General features: G+C 41.4%; 1 protein-coding gene across 1 annotated transcript in view; it reads left to right on the top strand.

Annotated features, from left to right (window-relative positions):
- The window catches only part of KIAA2012 (KIAA2012 ortholog), a 144,879-nt gene that overhangs the window by 66,820 nt on the left and 50,495 nt on the right, over window positions 1-27,564 (top strand). The window contains exon 13 of the mRNA XM_023542319.2: window positions 14,163-14,239. Within this exon, the coding sequence (XP_023398087.1) occupies window positions 14,163-14,239 (77 nt within the window). The remainder of the gene's footprint in view (window positions 1-14,162; window positions 14,240-27,564) is intronic.

Genomic DNA, 27,564 nt, shown 5'->3' with positions numbered 1-27,564 from the left:
CAGCCAGCGCCACTGCATTCCAGGAAACTACCCGGAAAAGGCTCTTAGGCCTGTATGATGGGCTGAGGCCAGTTCTGCCTCTTCCAAGCTTCCCTTTATATTTTGTTCCCCTCATGGAGAGATATGCAAGAACTGGGAGTGTAGGTTGGCTTTGTAGCCCAACCCCGACACACAGACCTTACTGCTTCTGCATCAGACCAGGGGGAAGGGGTGACTATGCAGAGACTTTTTCTCTCTACTAAAAATAGTCTTTGGTTAATAGGGAAACGCGTGTGGTCTTCCTCACCACTTTTTTGGGGGCAGGCAGCAATGAATCCTGCATGAGGGACCTGCTGTATTAACAGGAAGCAATGCCATGGATTAAGGACTCCAGAGCTGAGTGGAGGGAATCGTTTCTGCTAGAGTTTGCAAAACTAGAAGGAGAAAAGGCACAGTCACATGCTTGCCAATCTCAAAGTCTGCAAGCAGAGTAACGCCTAGTGCAGTCTGCACTACCCTCTCTTCTGCCTCCTCGGAGAGACATTCCGACCACGGTGGGAATAGTTTCAATGTCACTACCATTCATTGTCATTCGTTGGTTGGAACTGGGCCAGAGCAGCTTTTAAAATAGGAGTCCTTCACTGAAAGAAGGAGCCCTGGTGGCGCAGTGGTTAAGAGTTGAGCTGCAAACTGAAAGGTCATTGGTTCAAACCCACCAGCCACTTCGTGGGAGAAAAGATCTGGCGAACTGCTCCCATAAAGATTATAGCCTAGGAAACCTTATGGGACAATTCTACTCTGTTATACACGGTTGTTATGTGTTATAATCAACTCAGTGCCAGTGGGTTTGGTTTCAGTGAAAAAGGATGATGATGATGATGTTGGACACTGCTGTTATCTATCTTTGATATGCCAAACAATGTGCTGAGTGCTTTGCATTCATTATTTTATTTACACAATCCTCATGGCAATGATGATGGTAAATCCTATTACTATCTTCATTTTTTATCTAGGACAATGTAGCGCAGAGAGGTTAAGTGACTTGCCCGAGGTCACACAGCTAAGTGGTGAAGCTGGGATGTGAACTACCTACAAACATGCATTCTTAACACTGTGCATGTTTAGTGGTAGTGTCAGTCTAAATAGGCATATTTGCCTCTGACGATACATCAGAGTTTACAAAGTCCCTGACTTAATGAAGACTAATACAAACAATGCCTTCCGTTGCACATTCTCCCTCCAGTTCCCCTTACTCAGCATCAGACACCCTTTTGCAGATAATACTGAAAATAATTTGCAACTTTGTGAGATAGTATGAGGAGAAAATAGAAAAATGTAGGAACACTTTGGAAGAACCAAACCTTGAGGCAGATTTGCAATGAAGATAGGCCTGTTTACAAGGTAGCTCCCCAGATCAAAAATATTTTTAATACAGCCTAAAATGTTACAATTTCACTTTGTTCTGCTATTAAAATCTTACCAATAAAATGTTCACTTTGGACTCAGAAGCATCTTCTTTTAAAATGCCGACACTTCTGAGAGGCTAATAGTCATTCACACTTTAGGAAAAAAATCATTTAATCAGATATTGTCCTCTTGCAACCTAGCTGAGAAGAATGCTCTGGGGTAGTAAGAGTTTTGACAGGGGTAAAAACAGAAGTGGGTAATTTTGAGCTAAGGAGAGTGTTGTAGCATGCCTGGCTAGTGAGGTGCCCCAGAGGGCTGGATAAACAGAAGAGCATTAGCTATCTGGGGAAGGAGAAGGAGAAAAGCACAGAAAGGTAGATGACAGAATGCCAAAGACAAACTTGGCCTATATCAGAATTGCCCCATGGCAAACTCCATGTCCAGGAAGGGGAAGGAAAACTTTTATTCCTTCTCTCTATTCTTAACCAACCCCCTCCAAAAAAAAAAAACCTGTTGCCATAGAATTGATTTCAACTCATAGCGACCCTATAGGACAGAGTGGAACTGCTCCGTAGAGTTTCTAAGGAGCAGCTGGTGGATTTGAACTGCCAACCTTTTGGTTGGCAGCTAAGATCTTAACCACTGTGCCACCAGTGTTCCCTCTCTGTTCCTAGTAACTAATAAAAATCTCTTTCTTATTTTCAAGCCTTTAAACATACTCTTTCGTCTGCCTGGACTTCAAGAGCAGATTATCTAATAAGCAAGGTAAGCATGGGCTTACTTGTGCTTACTTACTAATTTGTAGTGAACAATTTCACATGGGTTTCACTTTGATATGGCATGGTGAAACCCATGTGAAATTGTTCACTACAGATTAGTAAGTAAGCACAAGTAAACCCATGCTTACCTTGCTTATTGGAAAATCCACCCCTGACCTACAGCATAATTCCCCAACTTCTCTTATGCTTACCTTGCCTATTGAATAATCCACCCCTGACCTTCAGCATAATTTGCCATCTCCTCTTATGCCCCAAATTTTTCCCCTTTGCCTGGTTAACTCCTACTCATCCTTCAATTCCCAATTTAGCTCCCAGGATGACTTCCCTCCAGGCAGCTTCTCTGCCCCCACCCTCACCCCCAGTTGGGTGACTGGCCTCCTCCACAAGCTCACATTGCACCCGTCCTTACCCCATCTCCTCACGTCTTTCACAGTATTGCCTATTTTCTAGACTTTTCACTCCATTAGGCTGCAAGTTCTTTAAGGGCAGAGACCCACTTGTCACCCCAGTACCTGCTACAACATGGCAGGCAAAATCTACGTAGGTATTTCCTAAATTTTTGATGAATGAAAGAGTTCAGCTACAACATGGGTCAAACAGACTTTTTTTTCAAGTAAACTTAGGATTTGTTATGGATTTAATTGTGTCCTCAAAATTATGTGTTGTAAATCCTAATCCCTAGATTTGTGATTATAATCCCATTTGGAAATGGGTTTTCTTTGTTATGTTAAGCCATATCAGTGTAGGGTGTGTTTTTTTTTTTTATTAATATCTTTTTTTTTTTTTTTAATTTTTATTAAGCTTCAAGTGAACATTTACCATTCCAATCAGTCTGTCACATGTAGGTTTACATACATCTTACTCCCTTCTCCCACTTGCTCTCCCCCTATTGAGTCAGCCCTTACAGTCTCTCGTTTCGTGCCAATTTTACCTTCTTCCCTCTCTCTCTATCTTCCCATCCCCCCTCCAGTCAAGAGTTGCCAACACACTCTCCCGTGTCCACCTGATTTAATTAGCTCACTCTTCATCAGTATCTCTCTCCCCCCTCCACTGACCAGTCCTTTTCATGCCTGATGATTTGTCTTCGGGGATGGTTCCTGTCCTGTGCCATCAGAAGTTCTGGGGAGCATTGTCTCTGGGATTCCTCTAGTCGCAATCATACCATTAGGTGTGATCTTTTAATGAGAATTTGGGGTCTGCATCCCATTGGTCTCCTGCTCCCTCAGGAGTTGTCTGTTGTGTTCCCTGACAGGGCAGACATCGATTGTGGCCGGGCACCAACTAGTTCTTCTGGTCTCAGGATATTGTAGGTCTCTGGTTCAAGTGGCCCTTTCTGCCTCTTGGGTTCTTAGTTGTCGTGTGACCTTGGTGTTCTTCCTTTGCCTTTGCTCCCGGTGGGTTGAGACCAATTAATGTATTTTAGATGGCCGCTTGTTGGCATTTAGGACCCCAGGTGCCACAATTCAAAGTGGGATGCAGAGTGTTTTCATAATAGAATTGTTTTGCCCATTGATTTAGAAGTCCTCTCAAACCAAGTTCCCCAGACCCCAGCCCCTGCTTCGCTATCCTTTGAAGCTTTCATTTTATCTCGGAAACCTCTTTACTTTTAATCCTGTCCGATTAGGCTGACCTTCCTTGTTTTGAGTGTTGTCTTTCCCTTCACCCAAAGCAGTTCCCATCTACAGATTGATCAATAAAAAGCCCTCTCCCTCCCTCCCTCCCCCCTTCGTAACCACAAAAGTATGTGTTCTTTTCCATTTTTTCTATTTCTCAAGATCTTATAATAGTGGTCTTATACAATATTTGTCCTTTTGCAACTGACTCATTTCGCTCAGCATAATGCCTTCCAGATTCCTCCATGTTATGAAATGTTTCAGAGATTCGTCACTGTTCTTTATCGATGCGTAGTATTCCATTGTGTGAATGTACCACAATTTATTTACCCATTCGTCCGTTGATGGACATCTTGGTTGCTTCCAGCTTTTTGCTATTGTAAACAGAGCTGCAATAAACATGGGTGTGCATATATCTGTTTGTGTGAAGGGTCTTGTATTTTTAGGGTATATTCCGAGGAGTGGGATTTCTGGGTTGTATGGTAGTTCTATTTCTAACTGTTTAAGATAACGCCAGATGGATTTCCAAAGTGGTTGTACCATTTTACAATCCCACCAGCAGTGTATGAGAGTTCCAGTCTCTCCGCAGCCTCTCCAACATTTATTATTTTGTGTTTTTTGAATTAATGCCAGTCTAGTTGGTGTCAGATGGAATCTCATCGTAGTTTTAATTTGCATTTCTCTAATGGCTAATGATCGAGAGCATTTTCTCATGTATCTGTTGGCTGCCTGAATATCTTCCTTAGTGAAATGTGTGTTCATATCCTTTGCCCACTTCTTGATTGGGTTGTTTGTCTTTTTGTGGTTGAGTTTTGACAGAGTCATGTAGATTTTAGAGATCAGGCGCTGGTCTGAGATGTCATAGCTGAATGTTCTTTCCCAGTCTGTAGGTGGTCTTTTTACTCTTTTGGTGAAGTCTTTAGATGAGCATAGGTGTTTGATTTTTAGGAGCTCCCAGTTATCTGGTTTCTCTTCATCATTTTTGGTAATGTTTTGTATTCTGTTTATGCCCTGTATTAGGGCTCCTAGGGTAGATCCTATTTTTTCTTCCATGATTTTTATCGTTTTAGTCTTTATGTTTAGGTCTTTGATCCACTTGGAGTTAGTTTTTGTGCATGGTGTGAGGTATGGGTCCTGTTTCATTCTTTTGCAAATGGATATCCAGGTATGCCAGCACCATTTGTTAAAAAGACTATTATTTCCCCAATTGACTGACACTGGTCCTTTGTCAAATATCAGCTGCTCATAAATGGATGGATTTATATCTGGATTCTCAATTCTCTTCCATTGGTCTATGTGCCTGTTGTTGTACCAGTATCAGGCTGTTTTGACTACTGTAGCTATATAATAGGTTCTGAAATCAGGTAGGGTGAGGCCTCCCACTTTCTTCTTCTTTTTCAGTAATGTTTTGCTTATCCGGGGGTTCTTTCCTTTCATATGAAATTAGTGATTTGTTTCTCTATTCCCTTAAAGTATGACATTGGTATTTGGATTGGAAGTGTGTTGTATGTATAAATGGCTTTTGGTAGAATAGACATTTTTACTATGTTAAGTCTTCCTATCCATGAGCAGGGTATGTTTTTCCATTTAAGTGTGTCCTTTTGAATTTCTTGTAGCAGAGTTTTATAGTTTTCTTTGTATAGGTCTTTTACATCCTTGGTAAGATTTATTCCTAAGTATTTTATCTTCTTGGGGGCTACTGTGAATGGTATTGATTTGGTTATTTCCTCTTCGGTGTTCTTTTTGTTGATGTAGAGGAATCCAAGTGATTTTTGTATGTTTATTTTATATCCTGAGACTCTTCCAAACTCTTCTATTAGTTTCAGTAGTTTTCTGGAGGATTTCTTAGGGTTTTCCATGTATACGATCATGTCATCTGCAAATAGTGATAGCTTTACTTCCTCCTTACCAATCTGGATACCCTTTATTTCTTTGTCTAGCCTAATTGCCCTGGCTAGGACTTCAAGTATGATGTTGAATAAGAGCGGTGATAAAGGGCATCCTTGTCTGGTTCCCGTTCTCAAGGGAAATGCTTTCAGGTTCTCTCCATTTAGAGTGATATTGGCCGTTGGCTTTGCATATATGCCCTTTATTATGTTGAGGAATTTTCCTTCAATTCCTATTTTGGTGAGAGTTTTTATCATAAATGGGTGTTGGACTTTGTCAAATGCCTTTTCTGCATCAATTGATAAGATCATGTGGTTTTTGTCTTTTGTTTTATTTATGTGATGGATTACATTAATGGTTTTTCTGATATTAAACCAGCCTTGCATACCTGGTATAAATCCCACTTGATCAGGGTGAATTATTTTTTTGATGTGTTGTTGGATTCTATTGGCTAGAATTTTGTTAAGGATTTTTGCATCTATGTTCATGAGGGATATAGGTCTAAAATTTTCTTTTTTTGTAATGTCTTTACCTGGTTTTGGTATCAGGGAGATGGTAGCTTCATAGAATGAGTTGGATAGTATTCCGTCTTTTTCTATACTTTGAAATACCTTCAATAGTAATGGTGTTAAGTCTTCTCTGAAGGTTTGGTAGAACTCTGCAGTGAAGCCATCTGGGCCAGGACTTTTTTTTGTTGGGAGTTTTTTGATTACCGTTTCAATCTCTTTTTTTGTTATGGGTCTATTTAGTTGTTCTACTTCTGAATGTGTTAGTTTAGGTAAGTAGTATTGTTCCAAGAATTTATCCATTTCTTCTAGGTTTTCAAATTTGTTAGAGTACAATTTTATGTAGTAATCTGATATGATTCTTTTGATTTCATTTGGTTCTGTTGTGATGTGGTCCTTCTCGTTTCTTATTCGGGTTATTTGTTTCCTTTCCTGTATTTCTTTAGTCAGTCTAGCCAATGGTTTATCAATTCTGTTAATTTTTTCAAAGAACCAGCTTTTGGCTTTGTTAATTCTTTCAATTGTTTTTCTGTTCTCTAATTCATTTAGTTCAGCTCTAATTTTTATTATTTGTTTTCTTCGGGTGCCTGATGGATTCTTTTGTTGCTCAGTTTCTATTTGTTCAAGTTGTCGGGACAGTTCTCTGATTTTGGCTCTTTCTTCTTTTTGTATGTGTGCATTTATCGATATAAATTGGCCTCTGAGCACTGCTTTTGCTGTGTCCCTAGGGTGTGTTTTAAGCCAACCACTTTTCACATATAAAAAGAGAAGAAAGCAGAGATGGGGGATGATAGATGCCATGGCACATGAAGATCACCAAGGAGCTAAGGAATAGAAGCTGAAGAGACAAGAACCTTCTTCTACAGCTGAGAGAGAGAGAAAGCCTTCCCCTAGATCCAGTGCCCTGATTTCGGACTTCTAGCCCCCTAAGCTGTGAGAAAATTAATTTCTGTTTGTTAAAGCCATCCACTTGTAGTATTTCTGCTATAGCAGCACTAGAAAACTAAGACAGGATCCTAATCACCATGTACAACATAGTTTCTGCAGGAAATTACATTCCAGTAGGGCTGCCTATATAAGCATAGAGTACTCCTTTCAGGGCTTAGAATAAACTTATTTGTTCCCTTCATCTGCTCAATGATCTTGACAAAAATTCTTGTATCTTTTTATGTTTAACATTTCCTATATGTTTTTAAGAAATGGATATAACTCTACTCTGGAAATGTCAAATACCCCCTGGAATTAAGTTCAAAGAGCACTTTAAAACTGTTCACTGAGATCACCTGTAGAAGTTTCTATCCTTAGAAGCAAGGGTGGTAAGACTACACCTCACATACTTTAGACATGTTATCGGGAGGGACCAGTCCCTGGAGAAGGACATCAAGCTTGATAAAGTAGAGGGCAGGCGAAAAAGAGGAAGATCCTCAACGAGATGGATTGACGCAGTGGCTGCAACAATGGGCTCAAACATAGCAACAAATGTGAGGGTGACGCAGGACTTGGCAGTGTTTTGTTCTGTTGTACATGAGTCAGAACTGACTCAACAGCACCTAACAACAACAATGGAGGTTTCACAACTTTTTGTTTTCTGTTTGATCATTTGGCTTTACTGAATATTTTCAGATAAACATGATAGGATTCTGGAAAATTATACAGATGGTGGACTTTGGGTATTTGTGGACTAAAAAGTCAGTTTCAACTATTTGGAAATAACCTCAAAAGTCAGGAACACATACAATTTCTCATTTACAGAAGCATGAAGTCAAACCATAGACATCATGAAGCTGAGAGACAGAAGACAGCCATACGCTAGTGAGTGGGCCTTGCCAACCTCCCGGTACTCCCATCTCAGCAGCATGGTCTATATTCACTGCAACATCTGCACTAGCTTTTGTGAAGTTGTTTTTCAAAAAGAAGAATATTGTTTCTTTATATTTTCAATTGCCTTAAAAAAAAAAAAAAGCCAATTGGCAGGGCCAGTGCTGGAAATAAGAGAAAGTAAAATGGTCTTAAAAAGTGATGATTCTCTGCCAAAAATTGTTTTATAAATCAATCTAATCCTTTATTTATAGTCTCATTAAGAGTCTGAAGAACTCTCTAATCTTTTTTAGTTGTTTCAGTTTTATTGGGGATATGGTATACCCGAGGGGTATTCATACATCTAAGGGTTCTTGAGATTCTCAGAATGTATTCCTCCCGAATGGGCAGGATCTGCTCTTCATTTATGGCATGAAACGCACAAGACAACAGGGTCTCACTCGAGCAGGAAAGTAGTACTTAGCACAGCCCATTTTAAGGCTGGTATACATTCTAATTACGGGTATTATCCTCTCACAGACAGCATTGTACTTCAGGAGACATCTCGAAATGTTCTTTTTGACAATGAATGCAACCCCATTCCTCTTCGATTTATCATTCCCGACATAACATACCATCTGATTGTCCTATTCAAAATGCCAGTACCAATCCATTTCAGCTCACTGATGCCCAGGATATCAACGTTTATGCCTTCCATTTCTTTTTTGATGATTTCCAATCTTCCTAGATTCATACTTTCTATTATTAATGGATGTTTGCAGCTGTTTATTCTCATTTTGAGTTGTACCAAATCAGCAAATGAATGTCTCAGAAGCTTGACTCTATCCACATCATTAAAGTTGAGTCTGCTATGAGGAGACAGCTCTTCCGCAGTCATCTTCTGAGTCCCTCCCAACCTGAGAGGCTTATCTTCTGGCACTGTATCAGATAACGTTCAGCTGCTATTCATAAGGTTTTCACTGGCTAATTCCTTTCAGAAGTAGACCACCAGGTCCTTCTCCCTAGTCTGTCTTAGTCTGGGAAGCTCAGCTCAAGCCTGTCCACCATGGGTGACCCTGCTGGTTTTGAATACTAGTGGCATAGCTTCCAGCATCACAGCAACACGCACCCCCCCTCCACAGTAACAAACTGACAAACGTGTGGGACTGAAGAATTAATGCCTTTGAATTAAGGTGTTGGTGAAGAATATTAAATACACCATGGACTGCCAGAAGAATGAACAAATCTGTCAAGGAATAAGTACAACCAGAATGCACCTTAGAAACAAAGATGGCAAAACTTCATCTCACCTACTTTGGACATGTTATCAGGAAGGACCAGTCCCTGAAGAAGAACATCATGCTTGGTAAAGTAGAGGGTCAGTGAAAAAGAGGAAGACCCTCAACAAGATGGTTTGACACAGTGGCTGCAACAATGGGCTCAAGAATAACAACAGAGGATGGCGCAGGCCCGGGTGGTGTTTCGTTCTGTTGTACATAGGGTCGCTATGAGTTGGAACCAACTCGATGGCACCTAACAACAACAACATACATCCTAAGATATAGATATAAGTGTGTGTGTGTGTCAGTTATATTCCTCAACCTATAATAAAGTTTAGAATATTGATTTTCTTCTGTCAGACTGATAAACAAATTACAACTTTTGTTAACCAGTAATCCATAAATACTGTTTTCTATTTCATCACCCTTCAAAAAGACCAAAAAGAAACATGAGGCTTTTCTTAAGGATTCTTTTTTCCTCCTAGTTTCTCTCTCTTATTTTTTCACACATCTCCCTGTGGCCTAAGGGTTTTCATTTGCTGTTGTCTTAGATTGCCTACAATTCCTCATTTGGAAATCAGTGTAGACGCCAGCATCAGAACATGTCCAACAGAAAGAATCAGTTAAGTCTGTTTTTACAAAGTACATAGAGATTGCACATTCATTCATTCGTTCATTCATTCAACAAACACTAATTGACCATCCGTTGTGCTAGGCACTAGGATTTCAGTTGAGAGACAAAGGCCAGGCCTTAAAGTAATCCACAGTGGTGCAATGTGCTGAGAGTTATGAATGAGTACAGCCTAACTTAGCCAGGAGATCAGAGAAGGCCTTTGGAAGAAGACACTTAAGTTGGGTTTCTAAGGTTATATGTAGGATCTAGCCAAGCAAAGAAGATGGAAGGATACTCCAAGGGAAGGGACAATATGAAGGTGAAAGAGCATGGCAGATGGCAACATGGGAGAAATGTAAGCAGCTTGGAATGACTGGACCTCAGGGTACATGCAGGGGACAGAATGGTGAACAAAACAGTTGGTAAGGTAGGCAGGAGCCAGATCATAAGGGTCATCGGCAGCAACTAAAGAATCTACCCAAAGGCTGTGGGAGGCTGCTTACGTAGGGATTGACATAGCCAGATTTTTATTTTAAAGAAGTGGCTCTCCCAGCTATGGAGACTGAATCAGAGGGGGTAAGACTGGAAGCTGAGAGATCCAATGTCTATATTTGTTTAAGAGTCAGTGACCAAGAACCATATTTTCCAGAGATACAAGACCACCTCATGAATTAAAGTGACCACTTTGTACATAGATCCACCTTCAGTCTATTTTTCTAATTCCCTTCTTCTGCAAAGTCTTCTACCACAAGTATTCTCATTAATCCTATAATGTATCTTGATTGGAGGGTTTCTCACATAGTTGCTATTTTGTTGCTACTTAACTTTAAATTCCATTCCTTAGCCTGCCTTCCATTTTGGGCTTGGTAAACTGCCATGCAACTTTGGGCCTCTCCATATAATTTATGAACTTTCTATAGGGTTGCTAAGAGTCGGAATCAACTCAACGGCAGTGGGTTTGGTTTGGTTTGGTTTTTGAGAGAAGTTGGTATTTGCAAAGCTAAAGCCAGGCCCTCGAGACTTATCTAGTCTTGGTCTAAGAAGATATAAGCAGAAAAAAAGATTGTTATTCCAAATTAGAAGAAAAATATTGCCCTCACATTTACTAGGAATTTCCATATTTAAATTCAGACCAACTCCTGTGTTCTAGATCCATCCACTTGGCTCCTTTAACAGAGCTCTTTGGAGTATATCTTTAGCCTGCAGACTTTCTCAGGTCTTGAGGAACTGTTTGATACCCCCACTTTACCCTCCACTTCATCTAGGAAAATTTACAGCAAAAATGTGTAGCATAAACAGAGTCTTAAGTCTTGTCCCACGAAACTGATAATGACGATACTAGAGATCAGCTTGGGTCTTAGACTCTTGCATTAAACAAACAGACTTGAGATTTATTATCACAGGACAAACATACTATAGGTCATAGGCATCTTAAATCACATCCTATAAAATATAATATTTTTAGATATCATTCTTAAGGAAAGGTCAGCAGGACTATGGAAAGGCACCAGAATTATCCCTCCTTTTATGGGTAAGTTTATACTGGGAAAAAATTTTTTTTAATAATCTGGAATTTGCATTTGCATTTTCTATTTTTGACCAAAAAAAAACTATGAAGGTACAAAGGCTGACTTTTAGGCTTCCCTCAGCTAGTTTCTGCTGGGGACCAGCAAGCCCATGAGCAAAGCTGTAAGAAGGCAGAAAACGCTTGCCGAGATCTGTTTGACAATGGATGCATCCCCTCCCCGATGACGAGCTGCTGTGGGTTATGGGGGAAGTTCTACAAGAGCATACTAGACATCAAAGTGTGCTTGTGCCTTGGAAACAGTATGTGTGGGAAAAGGCCTTAAGCATATTTAAAGAGGCTTCTGCCAGCACCTCCAACTGCCCTCATAGCCACCAAATGTGTGGCCACTTTGGAGCCTGTAGGCCTGAAGCCTTTCCCAAGCCCTGACATGCATCTAAGAAGGAGCCAGCTGGCCCACCTTGCCTGATACAGTGACTCTTTGGCGTTAGGTCTCTATTCTGACACCTGATAGGGTCCACCACAGTGTCCAAGAGAAATGAGAGTTCTGAAGCCATGGGAATAAATATGACTGTGTTTCATTTTTACTTAAAGCAACAAGCAACAACTTGGAAGACAAACACAGTCAACACAGATTTAAATAAAAGGAAAATTTAAGGCCCACTATCCCATGCAAGAATTGGATGCTCTTTCCTGCTTGCTTTTCAAGTTTTGAGTGTTTGGTGAAGGATCCCATGATTTGAAGAAGGCAAAAGAGGCTGGGGATGAGACCCCACCTAGCAAGGGTCATCTCTAAAACTGCCTGATTATCTGGCGGTAATGCTATCTGCTTGCTAAAAGCCTGTGGTTAGATTAATGCTAGAGCATGAAAGTCTGTTCAGGCCTGATGGTGGGCAGCCAGGGAAGGAATGTGTTTTCTGTTTATCTCTGTAGTGGCAGAAGTGTTCATCACGGCAAGATTCTGAGCTCCCAGTTTCAGACATGCCTGGAAGCTCTGCAATCTGTGAATGTGCACACCAGCTCTGGGATAATGAAAAAGAAATGGGTCTTGTGTTCACAGCCAGTTGCTTGGATGGGTCGATGGGTCAGTCAGTTTATTTGGCTTGATAACGGGGTAGATCTTGCCACATTGTTCTGAGAGGAAGTTTTACCACTCCCATTGCTTTATCTCCCAGGAATGCAGTTGGAGTTGTGTCTCCTCCTTGACAGCTTGGGCCTCAGTAAATTAGCAGGGTCTTGACCCAAGAGATGGAGAAGTCCTAAGCGATTTTTCAGTTTCCTATCTAAAAATGTGTTTACATTTCTTGAACTCTGGCTGACTGATTCATTCTTCTGGTGTTGCAAGAACTTTCCTTATGTATCAGAATTTATAAGTTGCATTTCTAAGAGATCCATGGTTCCTTCCAAGCCACAGTGAAGTGAACCTCATCGCAACACAATTCTGCTGGGCCAGATTTGTCCAGAGGCTGGATCGTGGCCAAGCAGCTGTGATGTGGCAAGCTCAAGCAAAGCTAACAGAAGGCAGTGTGATGTGGAGGGAAAAGTACAAGACGCTAAGTCAGATCTGGGTTCTAGTCCTGGTTTTGTACTATTTCAAGGGGTGGCACTGAACCAATCACATGAAACCACACTCTGGGCCTCAGTTCCCCAGCTGTCTTAAAATAGACACATTTCCAATCTGTGCAGAAGCCATGTTCAAACAAGGCAGACAAGGATAACTAGGAAACAGCAGGAAAGGGAAGGTCAGCCAGGTCAAAGAAGAGACAAAGATACAGAGTCATATATGGCTGTAGGCTCTTAAGAGAGCTGCTTATGAGTATTAGGTATGGAAAGAACTCTGTGTTGGACGCAGTCATACATATGAGAACAAAACCCTTGTCAGTGGAGCCATGTTGGAAATAGAGCCAGTTCCAAGATATGCTTAGCTAAATATGTTCCTCCACTAAGCATTCCTTTATAAACATTAAGTTCACTGTCTTTGGGGAAGAAAAAAAAAAGGAAAAGGAAAATAAATCCTATCATTTTGCAGGGTTTTAAGGTTAAGCAGCCCGGGACTCAAATCTAACTCAAAACCTCACTAGTTGTACAACCTTGGGTAAGTTACTTCAGCTTTCGAGCCTCAGCTTCCAAGACTGCAGAGTATAGTGATAATGCCAACCAGAGAGGAGAGTCATGGGAATGACATACCAACACCATGTCGGTGTTGCTTCATGGCAAGCATGAAGCATCAAACATGACTTCTGTTAGTCCCACCCCACCCGCATTCCCACGTCTCCCCCGCTCCAACCCCCCAGCCCCACTTTGGCCTTAGCATTTGTTTGCTTTCTGCTTCCAGCTTTCCTGATGCCCTTCCATATTACAAGGGAAAAGGGAAGCCTCTGCTCTCTACACCTGGAAGGTCACAGAGGCATTTTCCGACTTCAGTGAAGTGCAATCACATAAAATTTATATTTAACAGCATCAGCAGATTTTTTTCCCATCAATATTTCCTTTTTAATTTCAGCTTTATCTGAATTTTAGCGGCACAAAGAATTTGCTTTTGTTCTTTTAAAGAGCTACCAAAACAAAAATATATACAATTTAATATAGGGTCTTAACATATTTAAGTGGTGTTTACACTGTGCCTAGGGAGGTTGTGGGTGTTATTTGGTGAGTAAATATGAAGCCCATCCCAGCCTATATGAACTAGGTGTGTATAGGTATGGTATATTTTCAAAAATTCATGAGGTCTGAATCTGACAACCCTGATTCTTTCTCTCTCTGATTTTCACCATAGCCAACACTGAATCTGGAACCAATCCTCACATGAATCTTTATGAAACATCATCTTTGACTCCAAAGCCAGATAAGCAGGTACAGTATTAACTCTGAGGGAACATGATCCTGGGAGTCAGGACTCAGGGTTTTGTTCCAGCTTGCTGTGTGACCCTGGGTGAGATTCTTCACCTCTCTGGGCTTCATTTGCCTAATCTGTAAAATGAAGCATGTAGACTCTACAGTCATTAAAAAAAAAAGAAAAAAAACCGTGCCTTCCAGTCAATTCCAACTCATGGCGACCCCATGTTTTATAAAGTAAAGCTGCTCCACAGGGTTTTCTTGGCTGTAATCATTTTGGAAGCAGGTCTCCAGGCCTGTCTTCCACAGCTCTGCTGGGTGGATTCAAATCACCAACATTTAGGTTAGAAGTCGAGTGCAAACAGTTTGTACCACCCAGGGACCTATATGATCACAGAGGTTCCTTACCTCTTAGATTGGACTATTTTGTCTGGCTCTTTATGTGCGTGAATAAACTGGATAGGCCCTTCTCTGACTTCTGCAAAGTCAGAAAATGAACAAGGAAATAAAGAAAGGCATCAGCCTTCAAGATAGGAGGCACTCAGACTTTGTGCCACTGGGCCTGCTTTCCCACTCCAATTTTCATTCCTAATTGGGGGGAAGAAAAATTAGCAACCAAGGAAAAAAATGCAAAGAAACCCATGAAGAAAGGAGAAAAATGCTTCATCTGGTTGGGTTAGGCATATCTATTAGTGGTTCAAGGACATATGTTCACAAATATTTATAAGTTCTTTCCTTCACTGGAAGCTTTAAGGCTGGGACTGTCCTCAAATTCTCTCTGGAGAGGAAACTCAGGGGAATTCCTAGAGCTGAGAAACCCAGGGTCTCAGACAATGTGAGGCAGAAGCAGCACTTACAGCTCTAGGGGACTCTTCCTACTGTGTGACAGCCTCTCAGGCCACTGATCTCTATTTCTCCCTTATCTCCACCTTCCTGCCCCAGCCTGGCTGTCTCCTCTTGCTTCGTACTCATTAAAAAATAAAAATGGTTTTGTTTTCATCTATGTGCCTGAGCTGAGTTCTGAGCAAGGGCCTGAACTCTCCATTAGAACCACAGGCCTGGGTCCCACTGCCACTGAGGTATAACACAACTAAGTTGCTCCTCCCTGCTACTAAGGAACCACAGAACTAACGTTTACAATTTTTTTTAATACCTACTTTGACCCACTGCCGTCAAGTCAATTTCAACTCATAGCAACCTTATAGTTCAGAGTAGAACTACCCCATTGGGTTCCCAAGGCTATAAATCTTTACAAAGCAGACTGCCACATCTTTCTCCTGCAGAGCGGCTGGTGGGTTGGAACCCCTGACCTTTTGGTTAGCAGCCAAGTGTTTAACCATTGCACCACCAAGGCTTCTTGCCTACTTTGAAGACACCATTTATAAGGGATCTAGAATCTTTCCCTTTTTTAGGAGAGCCTGTGACTAATGAAAATAAATGCTATATTTTCACAGTTCTGTAACTTCGAAGTCCTTGCATGGTGTAAATGGTTAAGTGTTCAGCTACTAACTGAAAGTTCAGTGGTCCGAATCTACCCAAAGGTGCCTTGGAAAAAAGGCCTGGTGAGTTACTTACAAAAGATCACAGCCATTGGAAACCCTATAGAACACAGTTCTACTCTGACACACATGGGGTCACCATGAGTCAGAATCAACTCCACAACAACTGGAAAAATAACTCCAAAGGCCTTGTAAATGGGTCACAGACCCTAAACACATTCCAAATTCACATAGCCTGTGAATTTGTACTTCAACAGACCTAATACTAACCTGCAATAAAAAAGTGGCTCAGACATGTCAAATTAACTCATAGACTGAATTATGAACTTTGCAGCCAGTGAGAGGACCACGGGGCTAAGGGTCTTAAACAGTAATCCTGGGTTTCCTCCATGAGGCTGTAGTAAGTCGGCTTTCTCTGAGGACTTCAGCTTACTCTGTGTCTCTTTTGTGAAATGAGGGAAGTTGTTCTCTCCAGAGCCATTTGGTTTTTTTAAGTCACAGTAGACTCATTTTCTTTAAAAGTATCTCTAAAAATGAAAGCCATTTGGCGAAAAGTCCAGGGAGGTTCACCAGCGCCCAACAAGGAAAAAATTGCAGGAGAGTTGTCTTCCTCACCTTCCTTTCTTCCTGTGTTAGTTATCTAGCGCCACTCTAACAAAAATACAACAAATGGGTGGCTTCAGCAAACAGAAATTTATTTCCCTACAGTTTAGGAGGTTAGAAGTCCAAATTCAGGATGCCAGCTCTAGAAGAAAGCTTTCTTTCTCTGTCGGCTCTGGAGGAAGGTCCTTGTCTCTTTTAGCTTCTGCTCCTAGGTGATCTTCATGTAGCTTGGCATCTCTCTTCTCCTGTCTCTGCTCTGCTCCCTTGTTTAATCTCTTCTATATCTCAAAATTGACTCGAGATGTGCCCTACACTAACCCTGCCTCATTCACATAACAAAGACAGCCCATTCCCAAATGGGATTAAAACCATAGGCATAGAGGCTAGGATTTACAACACATGTTTGGGAGGGATATAATCCAATCCCTAACATTCCATCTTTGGCCCCCAAAAATTCATGTCCTTGCCACATGCAAAACACATTCGCCCCATCACAACATCCTGAAAGTCTTAAATCAACTCCAAGTCCAAAAGCTCATCTTCTGAATCATCTAAATCAAATATAGGTGAGACTTTAGGTGTATTCCGTCCTGGAGCAAAATTCCTCTTCATCTGTGAACCTGTGAAATCTAGAATACAAGTTATCTGTTTCCAAAATACAATGGTGGAACAGGTACAAGGTAGACATTTCCATTACAAATAGGGGAAATTGGAGGGAAAGAAGGGATAACAGGCACCCAGCAAGTCCAAAACCCAGCAGAACAAATTACATTAGCTCTCAAGTCTTGAAAATAATTCCCTGTTTTTTGAGACCATCTGGGCAATGGCCCCACCCTCTAGATTCTGGGTGTTGGTCGTGCTCTCTGGATTCCAGGTGGAGGCTCCTCAGCCCTGGGCTTCAGCTCTGCCTTCCAAGCCCACTAAGATAGCAACTCTACTCCCTGAGCTTTGGGTGGCCCCATTCTCCTAGCCCATCTGAGTGGTGACCCCACCCCCTCAGCCCCAGTAGGCCCCGTTCTTCTGCCCCTTGGGCATGGCAGTCACACCTCCTCACTTTGGGTGGTGGTCTCATCCCCTGGCATACTTTAATGGCAGCCCCATACTCTAGAACCAAGTTAGCTAAGATCTGACTCTTTTAAACCTAGGAGGCTGTGAAGCAACCCTTTGAAACCAATGCAGCCCTGCTTCCCATGGCCCTATCCTTTGAGATCCAGGAGACTGTGGCCCCACCCTTTGAAACCAAGAAGGCCCTGCTTCCCATCCTCTTTCCAACAGTTCTGCTGATCTCCTAGCTGCTCCAGGGATGGTCCTTTTCTTGGAGGACAGCAGATGTAGCTCCTTTGGTCTGTTTCCTGCCTGTAGAATTCCAAGAAGCAGACAGCCTCCTTTTCTTTCATTCTTTCTCTGTTTCCTTCAGTCTAAGCTGATGGGTTTTCTGTAGTAGTAGTTGGTTAGATTCATTAGTCATAGCCTTAATCTCTTTAACAAAGATCATGTAGCCACATCCTTGGTCAACATTCTAGAACACATGTACTTCATTTGTACAACAGAATTTTCGAAATCTTTAAGTTTTGTTTTCATTTTCCACAGTTCATTTTTAAGTCCATCTCTTTTCTCTCCCGTTTTACTATAAGTGCCAAGGAGAAACAACATGGTCTCTTTAAGATCTTGCTTAGAAATCTCATCAGCTAAATACCCACGTTCAGTTGCTTACAAGTTCTACCTTCTACCAAACATTTGAACATAATTCAGAAAAGTTCTTTGTCACTGCATAAAAAGCATTGTCCTTCTTCCACTGTCCAATCACATGTTCACTATTTCCTTTTAAAGCCTCACCAGAAGCACATTTAATGTTCACATTTCTAGCAACATTCTGTTGCTGGTGCCATATGTAGTCTCTGAGACAATAGAGACTTTCTCTATAGCTCTCCTTGCTTCTTTCTGAGCCCTCATCAGCTTCACCTTTGACATCCATAATTCTACCAATAGTCTCTTCAAGGCAATATAGGATTTTATTATTAACCGAAAAACCAAACCCACTGCCAACGAGTCGATTCTGACTCATAGCAACCCCATAGAACTGCCTCATAGGGTTTCCAAGGCTGTAAATCTTTAGAGAAGCAGACTGCCACATCTTTCTCCCACAGAGGAGCTCGTGAGCTCAAACTACCGACTGTTCGGTTAGCATCCAAGTGCTTTAACCACTGTACCATCATGGCTCCAGTTATTAGGCACCTTTAAACTTTTCCAGCCTCTACCCATTACCCAATTCCAAAACTGCATCCACATTTTAGGTATCTGTTAGAGTAGTTCCCCACTCGGGCACTACCAAATTCTGTCTTAATTATCCAGTGCTGCTATAACAGAAATACCACAAGTGGGTAGCTTTAACAAACAGAAATTTATTTTCTTACAGTTTAGGAAGCTAGAAGGCTGATTTCAGGGTGCTACCTCTGGGGCAAGGTGTTCTTTCTTTTTTGGCTCTGAGGAAGGTCCTTGTCTCTTTTAGCTTCTGCTCCTGGGTGATCTTCATGTGGCTTGGCACCTCTCTTCCCTCATCTCTGCTTCTTTCACTTGCTTGTTTAATCTCTTTTATATCTCAAAAGAGACTGATTCAAGATACACCCTACACTAACCCTGTCTCATTAACATAACAAAGACAGCCCATTCCCAGATGGTATTATAACCACAGAGGTCAGGATTTACAACACATATTTTGGGGAGACATAATTCAATTCATAACACTCCCCCCGCCCTTCTCAAGGCTAAACGACCCTTTATTAGATTCATCACTGACTTTGATTTTAACTACTTCCTCAACCTCCTCCATGTAAATGACTAATTTCATGTTTACCTTAAAGTGTCTGGAGAGGATTTGGAGACAATTTTCTGCCCAGCACACTTCAGTTACATACTTTGATAGGTCATTGGCAAATCCGGTGGATTCCTTCTACTGTCGCCTCCCCCCTCTGAAGCAGACGTAGGATGTCACACAAAATTGATCTTTATCAACATCAGCAGTTTCTGCTCTTCTCCCTTCCTTTTCATTAATTCTCCACTGACTCACCCCTTCCCTCCCTCTCTCCCATTCTTGGGGTTTGACCATATTAGGAGTTCAGTCACATAAAACACTTCGACTTTTTTAACCCTGTGCTAGTTGAGAGGAGAAAAAAAAATCCCAGAGGTGGAACATTTTGGCGTCACCACCCTTTAACGAGAAGTCACAGACCTGGATTTGGAAAACAATTCCTGACGTGCGGTAGGAGAGAAAGCCAGATGGCGCTTTGCAGACGTGACTGGGTTAATGGATTTACCCGGTTCTGGACGCTGCCTCGGGTGCCCCCTACTGGTTGATTTTTAAAGACCTTTAATCTGTATTTTCTAAGCATTTAATCTGTATTTTCTAAGCATTTGTCTGTACCGAGAGAGCAGGAGAGTTGGCAAAGGGTGGGAATAGCTACTGAGGCACCCCTTCCACACCTGACCAGGGGATCCATAAATAAAGCCCGTAAGTAGAAATGGAGGTAGCAACTGACATCAACAACTTCCTAGGAGTTGGAGAGAGTTAACCCTGGGGAAAGAGGGGGAAGAAAACTACAAGGGAAAATATAGAGATGAAAAGAGTATTGGAAAGAAAAAAACAAAAGGAGCCAAGCAGACGTGTTTCAACTCCAAGCTCCCATTTCCTCTTTCAAATGAACTGCCTCCCTACTGTGAGCAGAATCAAGTATTTATGAAGGCATTTTTTGCATATTAATAGCTGCATACGGAGCAGTGCCTGTTCTGAAGTCCTAAAGGTATGGTGCCCTTTTTAATGCAGGTCCTTCAAACTCACAGAATCTGGTATTCTCTCTCAGATTTATTTTCCTTTCTGCCTTGTGGCTCCTCCTAAGGCCCTTCATTTGATTAAGAAAAATTAGTTCCTGGGATACCTTCAGAGACCATGAATTGCTCTTAGCTCGGTGGCTGACATCAATTGTGAGAGCTTTTCCTCTCTCTTCCCCAGGGCTTCTCTGTGTAGAGGCTGCAGGTTGGGTGAGGTGACCAGCACCTAAGAAGAGTATTAAAATTATTAATGCACTAGAAAATTCCAGGAGGAAATGTTAACATATCTATGCAGTGGGGGAAGAAAGGAATGTTTTTTAATTTTTTATCTATGACACAGAGTTAGTATCTATAAAGATCTCATCCAGTTTTAAAACATTGAAATCCTTTTAGAAAAATAAAAGACATAAAGAATTCATACCAAAAAAATAATACTGACAGGAAACAAATATTTTTTATTCATCCTCCATCGCAATTTAAATGTAAATTGAGGCAACCTGGAGGTACCATTTTGTACTTGAGATTTGTGCCCCCCCACACACTTTTTTTAATGGTAAAACTGAGAAGTACTGAGGTTTTGATAAAAACTGGTTTTTCTATATACTTCTGGCAGATTGCAAATGGGTTTAATCCATTTGTAAAGCAAAATAGAAATAAGATTTGTGAAATATAAGAACATATCCATACCCACTGGAAGTTTATCCTAAGGAAATAACTCAGCAGAAAAAAAGTGACTGAAGATGTTCATTGCAGCATTATCTATAATAGAGAAAAATTGGAAACACTTTAAGATTCTAACATCAGGGAAATGATCGTCAAGTATAATATATTCCCCTCAGTCAGGGGTTTAATTCGGACATTAAAAATTGATGATTGTTCATACTAGAAGCTGTGACTTAATGCTTAAACCATGGTTTAATGCGGGGCTTCTCAACTACAATACCATCGATATTTTGGGCCAGATAATTCTTCGTCAGGGGGGCTGTCCTGTGCATTGTAGCATGCCTCTCCTCACTTGATGCCAGTACACATGCGCACCTAGCTCATATGTGTATAAGGTTGTAGACACACGCGTACACCTATGGGATTCCCCTTCCCCACTTGTGACAATCGAAAATGTCTCCAGACATTGCTAAATGCCCCCTGAGGGGCAAAATTGATCCCAGTTGAGAACCACTGATTCAACACTTTAAAAGCAGAAATCAAAGTGATTATTCAACTATGATTGCAACTATGTAAAAAAATTTATGTATCCAGTTGGAGAAGACTTGCAAATAATTCATGAAAAAACATGCAGTCACGCTGACGCAGAAGTAGAGGTGTGTTGGGTTGAGTTTTTTTGTTTTTCTGCGTTTTTTTTTTTTTTTCCATTGTCTCACCACTTTCTTAAAATTTTCTTCATAAGAAAGAAAGTTGGATCATGAGGAGAGCTGGTTTAAATATATGATCTAGGAGTCACAGTAACTATACAACAGGTTAAACAGAGGTCAACACCACAAGGCTGTTGTTTTTTAGCTTTTTTGTTAGCTGGAGCCCTGGTGGTACAGTGGTCTAGAGCTACAGCTGTTAACCAGAAGGTCAGCAGTTCAAATACACCAGCTGCTCCTTGGAAATCCTGTGGGGCAGTTCTACTCTGCCCAGTAGGTTTGTTCTGAGTCAGAATCCACTCGATGGTAATAGGTTTGCTTTGGTTTACTGTGTTAGCTAAAAATATTTAACATTAGATTTTTATTAGATTATTGAATAGAACCATCAGGACTTTTCTTTTAAGAATCTCAACATTTTATCCCTATGACCCTAGGCTTTGGGAGACAATGTATTCCCCACTTTCTGAGCAAAAAAAAAATTGGATCTCAAAGTATGAAACTCTCTTTCTTGTCCATCCAGACCCATCATCCATGTAAGCGTGGGACGAGAGGAGCCCTGAGCTGGCTGGTATATACAGCTGTCAGAGTAGAGAGGTTGTCAGTAAAGGGTATCATAATACAAACTCAAACCTTGATTAGATTTCCCAAGAATTGTTGTATCTCACCGTTTTTCACATTGTCAATTTCATTCCACTAAGAAAACATCTTTTCTCGTATGCTTTATCTTGGGTTTTGTTTTGTTGCTTTGTGGGGATTAGGATTTGGTAGTGTCCTAAAAATCCTGTTAAACTGGAATTATGTCCCTTTTTCCCATCTCACAAAGCTACTTCTCTTTCAACTCATATTATCTCTTGAGTTTGGGTTTCATGAGTTTACAACTTAAAGCATAAATTCCTATTGGATCTTATGTGTCCTAAATTTACCTCTGATGGATTTCAAAGAATATCCTGTAATTCTAGCACACTAGGATTTAGGCTGAATAACCGTATGTTTATCCCATCTGTTTCTCCAGTGGTTTCACAGATGGTGTTCATATCCCCTTTCAGCCTTCTTCTTTCAGGAAATAATACACACACACACACACACCTGTAGACACACTATGTTTTTGTACAAGAGTACAAAGGTAATGTTTTGTGTCAGTGTTCTTCCAAGTCATAGCCTGCTTTCTGCTGAGCTTTATGGCTACACTTGAACTATTATCTAAAAGAACATGCTACTAACCTTTAAAAAGAGACTTCTTTTTTCTTCTTTTGCATTAGTCACCTTTGTGTCCCTTTTGCCTAGCACAGTTCCTGGCACATGGTAGCCACTTGAAAAATTTGACAAAGAAATCTTTTGTTAACGTTAAGACCCATGTCCTGGGTAGAATAAGCCCATAATCCTCTAAGTAGGATTCGGAGATTGCACTTGTTTTATTTTCAGTGATAATGACATAGACGCTCAGCTGATATTTCTCTAATGACTCACACAGTCTCCGGATACTTCCTGCTGTTTGTGTTCATGATTTGGTATTTCACTCTCTAGAAAAGCTTTGGGTCATGTGCGGACTTGGAGATGCCACTAGACATCCTTCTTGGAGAGCTTTGCAAAGCTGACAAGTAAACCTGGGCCTAGCGCTGATCCCTGCATTTCTCCATCTAGAGAAGTGCTCTTTAATCCCCACCCTTTGTTTCTTAGTTCTCACACCAGCTCTCTTTCTGTAGCACAACACTTCCCCTAGCTCCATGCCCCTGCTTTGTTGTTCTTTTTCTGTCTCTCTCCCTGGTTTTGTAAATAGCTTTCGCTGTGGAACTTGATCCAAAGGCCCTTTGAAGATCTAAGCAAACTTCATCTTCTGATTCAACCTTACCCACAGGATTACTTCGTCCTCCCAAAAAATTCCATAGACAGTTTAAGGGTAATTTCCTGAGAGGGTTTGTTTTCTAATTACAAAATCAAGGCTTTTATTTGTTGAATTTCACTGCGACTATCATTCATTCCAAAAAGTCTGTATTTCTTGATCTGTTGGCTACTAGTTCCAACCAGACACTTCATTAGTACTTAATTTTTTTTTCTTATGGTAATTTTCAAACATATGCAAAAGTAGAGAGACTAGTATAAAGCATTTCCATGTACCTATGACAAAGTTTAATAATTATTCTCCCATTATCTTGACAGGGTCCTTTTAAATGGTAATAACAGTGTTTTAGAGGTTTCCTATGTGCAAGGTTTAGGATTAGCTCCCTTGATTCTTACAACATTCCTATGAGGTAGATACTGTTATTATCCCCATTTTACAGATGAGGAGACAGATGCCAGGACAGAAAAGACCCCCATCAACACATGACCTGTGCTAGCAAAGAAGCCTTGTGGTTTGAGAATCCCATAAAGCAGCACTTAAATCTCAACTTCTTCCCTACCGGCTGTGTAGTTTCAGGCAGGTTATTTAACCCCACTAAGGCTCAATTTCCTTAACTGTAAAGGATAATAATATTTCCCTCATGGGGTCATGGCAAGGATTGTGGTTGTTGTTTGGTGCCATCAAGTCAGTTCCGACTCATAGTGACCCCACGTACAATGGAACAAAATATTGCCCAGTCCTGTGCCATCCTCACAATCATTGCTATGTTAGAGCCCACTGTTGCAGCCGCTGTGTCAGTACATCTCGCTGAGGGTCTTCCTCTTTTTTACTGATCCTCTATTTTACCAAGCATTATGTCCCTCTCCAGGGACTGGTCCCTCCTGATAACATGTCCAAAGTATATGAGACGAAGTCTCACCATCCTCACATCTAAGGGGAATTCTGGCTGTATTTCTTCCAGGACAGATTTGTTCACTCTTCTGGCAGTCCATGGTATATTCAATATTCTTCACCAGTGCCATAATTCAAAGGCATCAATTCTTCTTTAGTCTTCCCTAACCCCGGTGGCTTAGTGGTTAAGAGCTATGGCTGCTGACCAAAAGGTTGGCAGTTCAAATCCACCAGGCGCTCCTTGGAAACCGTATGGGGCAGTTCTGCTCTGTCCTATAGGGTCGTTATGAGTTGGAGTCATCGACTCAATGGCAGTGGGTTTTGGAAACCCTGGTGGCATAGTGGTTAAGTGCTACAGCTGCTAACCAAAGGGTTAGCAGTTGGAATCCACCAGGCGCTCCTTGGTAACTCTACGGGGCAGTTCCACTCTGTCCTGTAGGGTCGCTATGAGTCAGAATCGACTCGAAGGCACTGGGTTTGTTTTTTTGGGGGGTTTGGATTGATTTTCCAGCTTTTGCAAGCATGTGAGGCAATTGAAGATATCATGATTTGGGTCAGGCACACATTAGTCCTCAAAGTGACATCTTTGCTTTTTAACACTTTAAAGAGGTCTTTTGCAGCAGATTTGCCCAATGCAGTGTACTGTTTGACTGCTGCTTTCATGGGTGTTGATTGTGGATCCAAGTAAAGTGAAATCCTTTACAACTTTAATTTTTTCTCCATTTATCATGATGTTGCTTATTGGTCTAGCTGTGAGGGGTTTTGTTTTCTTTATGCTGAGGTGTAATCCATACTGAAGGCTGTAGTCTTTGATTTTCATCAGGAAGCACTTTAAGTCCTCTTCACTTCCAGCAAGCAAGGTTGTCATCGGTATATCAAAGATTGTTAACGAGGCTTCCTCCAGTCCTGATGCCCCATTCTTCTTCATATAGTCCAGATTCTCAGATTATTTGCTCACCATGCAGACTGAATAAGTATGGTGAAAGGATACAATCCTGACACACATCTTCCCTGATTTTAAACCACACAGTGTCCCCTTACTCTGTTCCAAGAACTGTCTCTTGGTCTGTGTACAAGTTCCTCATGAATACAGTTATGGCAAATATTCGTTAGATGAAATAATATAGAAGAGGGGTTAGCACAATGCTTGGCACTAAAATCAAACCAAACCAGTGCTGTCAGGTCAATTCCAACTCACAGCAATCCTATAGTACAGAGTAGAACTGCCCCATAGGGTTTTCAAGGAACAGCTGGTAGATTCAAACTGCCAACCTTTTGATTAGCAGCCAAGCTCTTAACCACCGCACCACCAGGGCTCCAAGTAGCCCCTAATAAATTAAAATAATTATTATTACTCTATGCCCCATCCTCTGCCTTGAAAGCCATTATAAAACAGAACTTGGAGCTTGTTTGCAATCTAAGTGTTCAGACATGGAAAAGGAAAACTTGAAAAACAGGAATAATTTAAAGGAGGACTAGGAGCCAATCCATCTACTGTTCCCTCCTACTTCCTCCCCACCCCTGCCCCACCAAATGTCTTCCACACTGTCTGGAATTTTTATACTTTGTTTTGCTTCTCAAAATTCTACCTATTAGAGGTTGCACTGGGTTTCTAACGTCTCAATATAAATTCTCTAAAAAAAAAGAGATTGTTTTCTGTCCCACACCCAAGGGAATGATGCTCAAGGCCTGGGGAAGAGGAGAGGTGGGGAATTTGGGGGGCCAGGAACACTGTATCCAGCAGGGCCCCTACCCTACAGTACATAGCTGCCAAGAAAAACTCATAAGTCAGATGACAGGAGGACCCAGAGGAGGAGAAGGGCATGAAAGTGTAGGAGCTTAGGAAAGAAAAGGAAAAGACATTTCTCTTCTCTTCCTCTGCCTTCTGCTGTCCCTGGCTTCTGGAACCACAGTATCAAGGCCAGTTCTAACTCCACAGCCCAGCAAAGTTGTGGATTAGTTGAGCCTTTATGAGCCAGTCTGGAATCAAAGCACCATGGGTAACATATTTTCTAGTGAAAATCAGCTGATTTAAGATGACTTTTTCCCACTGGAATCCATTTACGAGTTGAGATTCCTCATCTCTCAGTTTGCCAAACCAGCAAAGTCATACCAGACCCAATAAACTAAGGAGTCACACGGTGAAGTTCTGGGTTAAAGGAGCTGGGGGCTTGTGCAGCTTTCCCACCCTACGCCCCACCGACACCCATCTCCTAGTTAAAATAGGATGTATCATATCTAAACACAGGCTGACTTCCAGCCTGAATACAGCCAGACACCCCCTCGCAGAAAAAGCTGGTTTCTATCTCCCCTGGGGCTGAAGAGATAACTATTTTCGCTTAAAACTCTACTCCTCTATCTCCTGCTCAGCCAGATAAACAATGATTCCATTGTGTCAACAAAGCTCTTAATTAAACTCAGGACAATATCAATTAGAATTCACAGATAAGATTTACTTGCAGATCGTGTAAACCCTGGAATTAAAGAGTCCTGCGTTTCACTATTCAAAAGCTCCCTGAGGAGAATGGTGAAGTTGTCCCCATTTACAGGGAAACTGAGGCACAGGAACACTAATGATTTGGCAAAAGTTACCAAATGAGTTCATCACAAAAGCTAAGACTGGAGCATCAGCATTTCTCTTCCTAGCCTAATGTTTGCTACCTATAGAGCTAATTTAGTAAATACTCAGGAGGATATAAAATCTACTTTCATTGAGTTGACGCATAAAAAGCTAGATGGAGGCCAAACTTAGTGAGAGGAAGGGAACAAGAAAGCTCTTCTCTGGCTACCAGCCAAACTCTCTCTACCATCCCTACTAGTGGAACCTTCCTAAGACAGTCAGTTCAGCCCATTTCAACAGCACCAAATTATCTTTAGAACATAAAACATCATCCAGGACATCTAAGGTGGCCAAAATGCCTGGGATGAATCCAGGTAACTGGCTGTTGGGCAGGCTTGTGGTAGGTGGAACCATTCCATGGTTTGGGGTCCTTTTCTGTCCTCCAAAAGAGGCCATAGAGGCAGGCTGGATTGTCAAGTTGAGACTTTGAGTGTTCCACCTGGCCTCCTGAGAACTGGAGGTCTCCTCCTCCACCAGGCGAGGAAAACCTTTGTTTTTGTTGTTGTTGTTGTTAGGTGCCGCTGAGTCAGACCCGACTCATAGCAACCCTGTGTACAACAGAACAAACCACTGCCTGGTCCTGCACCATCCTCACAATCACTGCTATGCTAAAGCCCATTGTTGCATCCACTGTGTCAATCCATCTTGTTCAGGGTCTTCCTCTTTTTTGATGACCCTCTACCAAGCGAGATGTCCCT

This window comes from Loxodonta africana, chromosome 6, assembly GCF_030014295.1.
Source record: "Loxodonta africana isolate mLoxAfr1 chromosome 6, mLoxAfr1.hap2, whole genome shotgun sequence".
NCBI lineage: Eukaryota > Metazoa > Chordata > Mammalia > Proboscidea > Elephantidae > Loxodonta > Loxodonta africana.
This window is presented reverse-complemented; position numbering and strand designations above follow the sequence as displayed.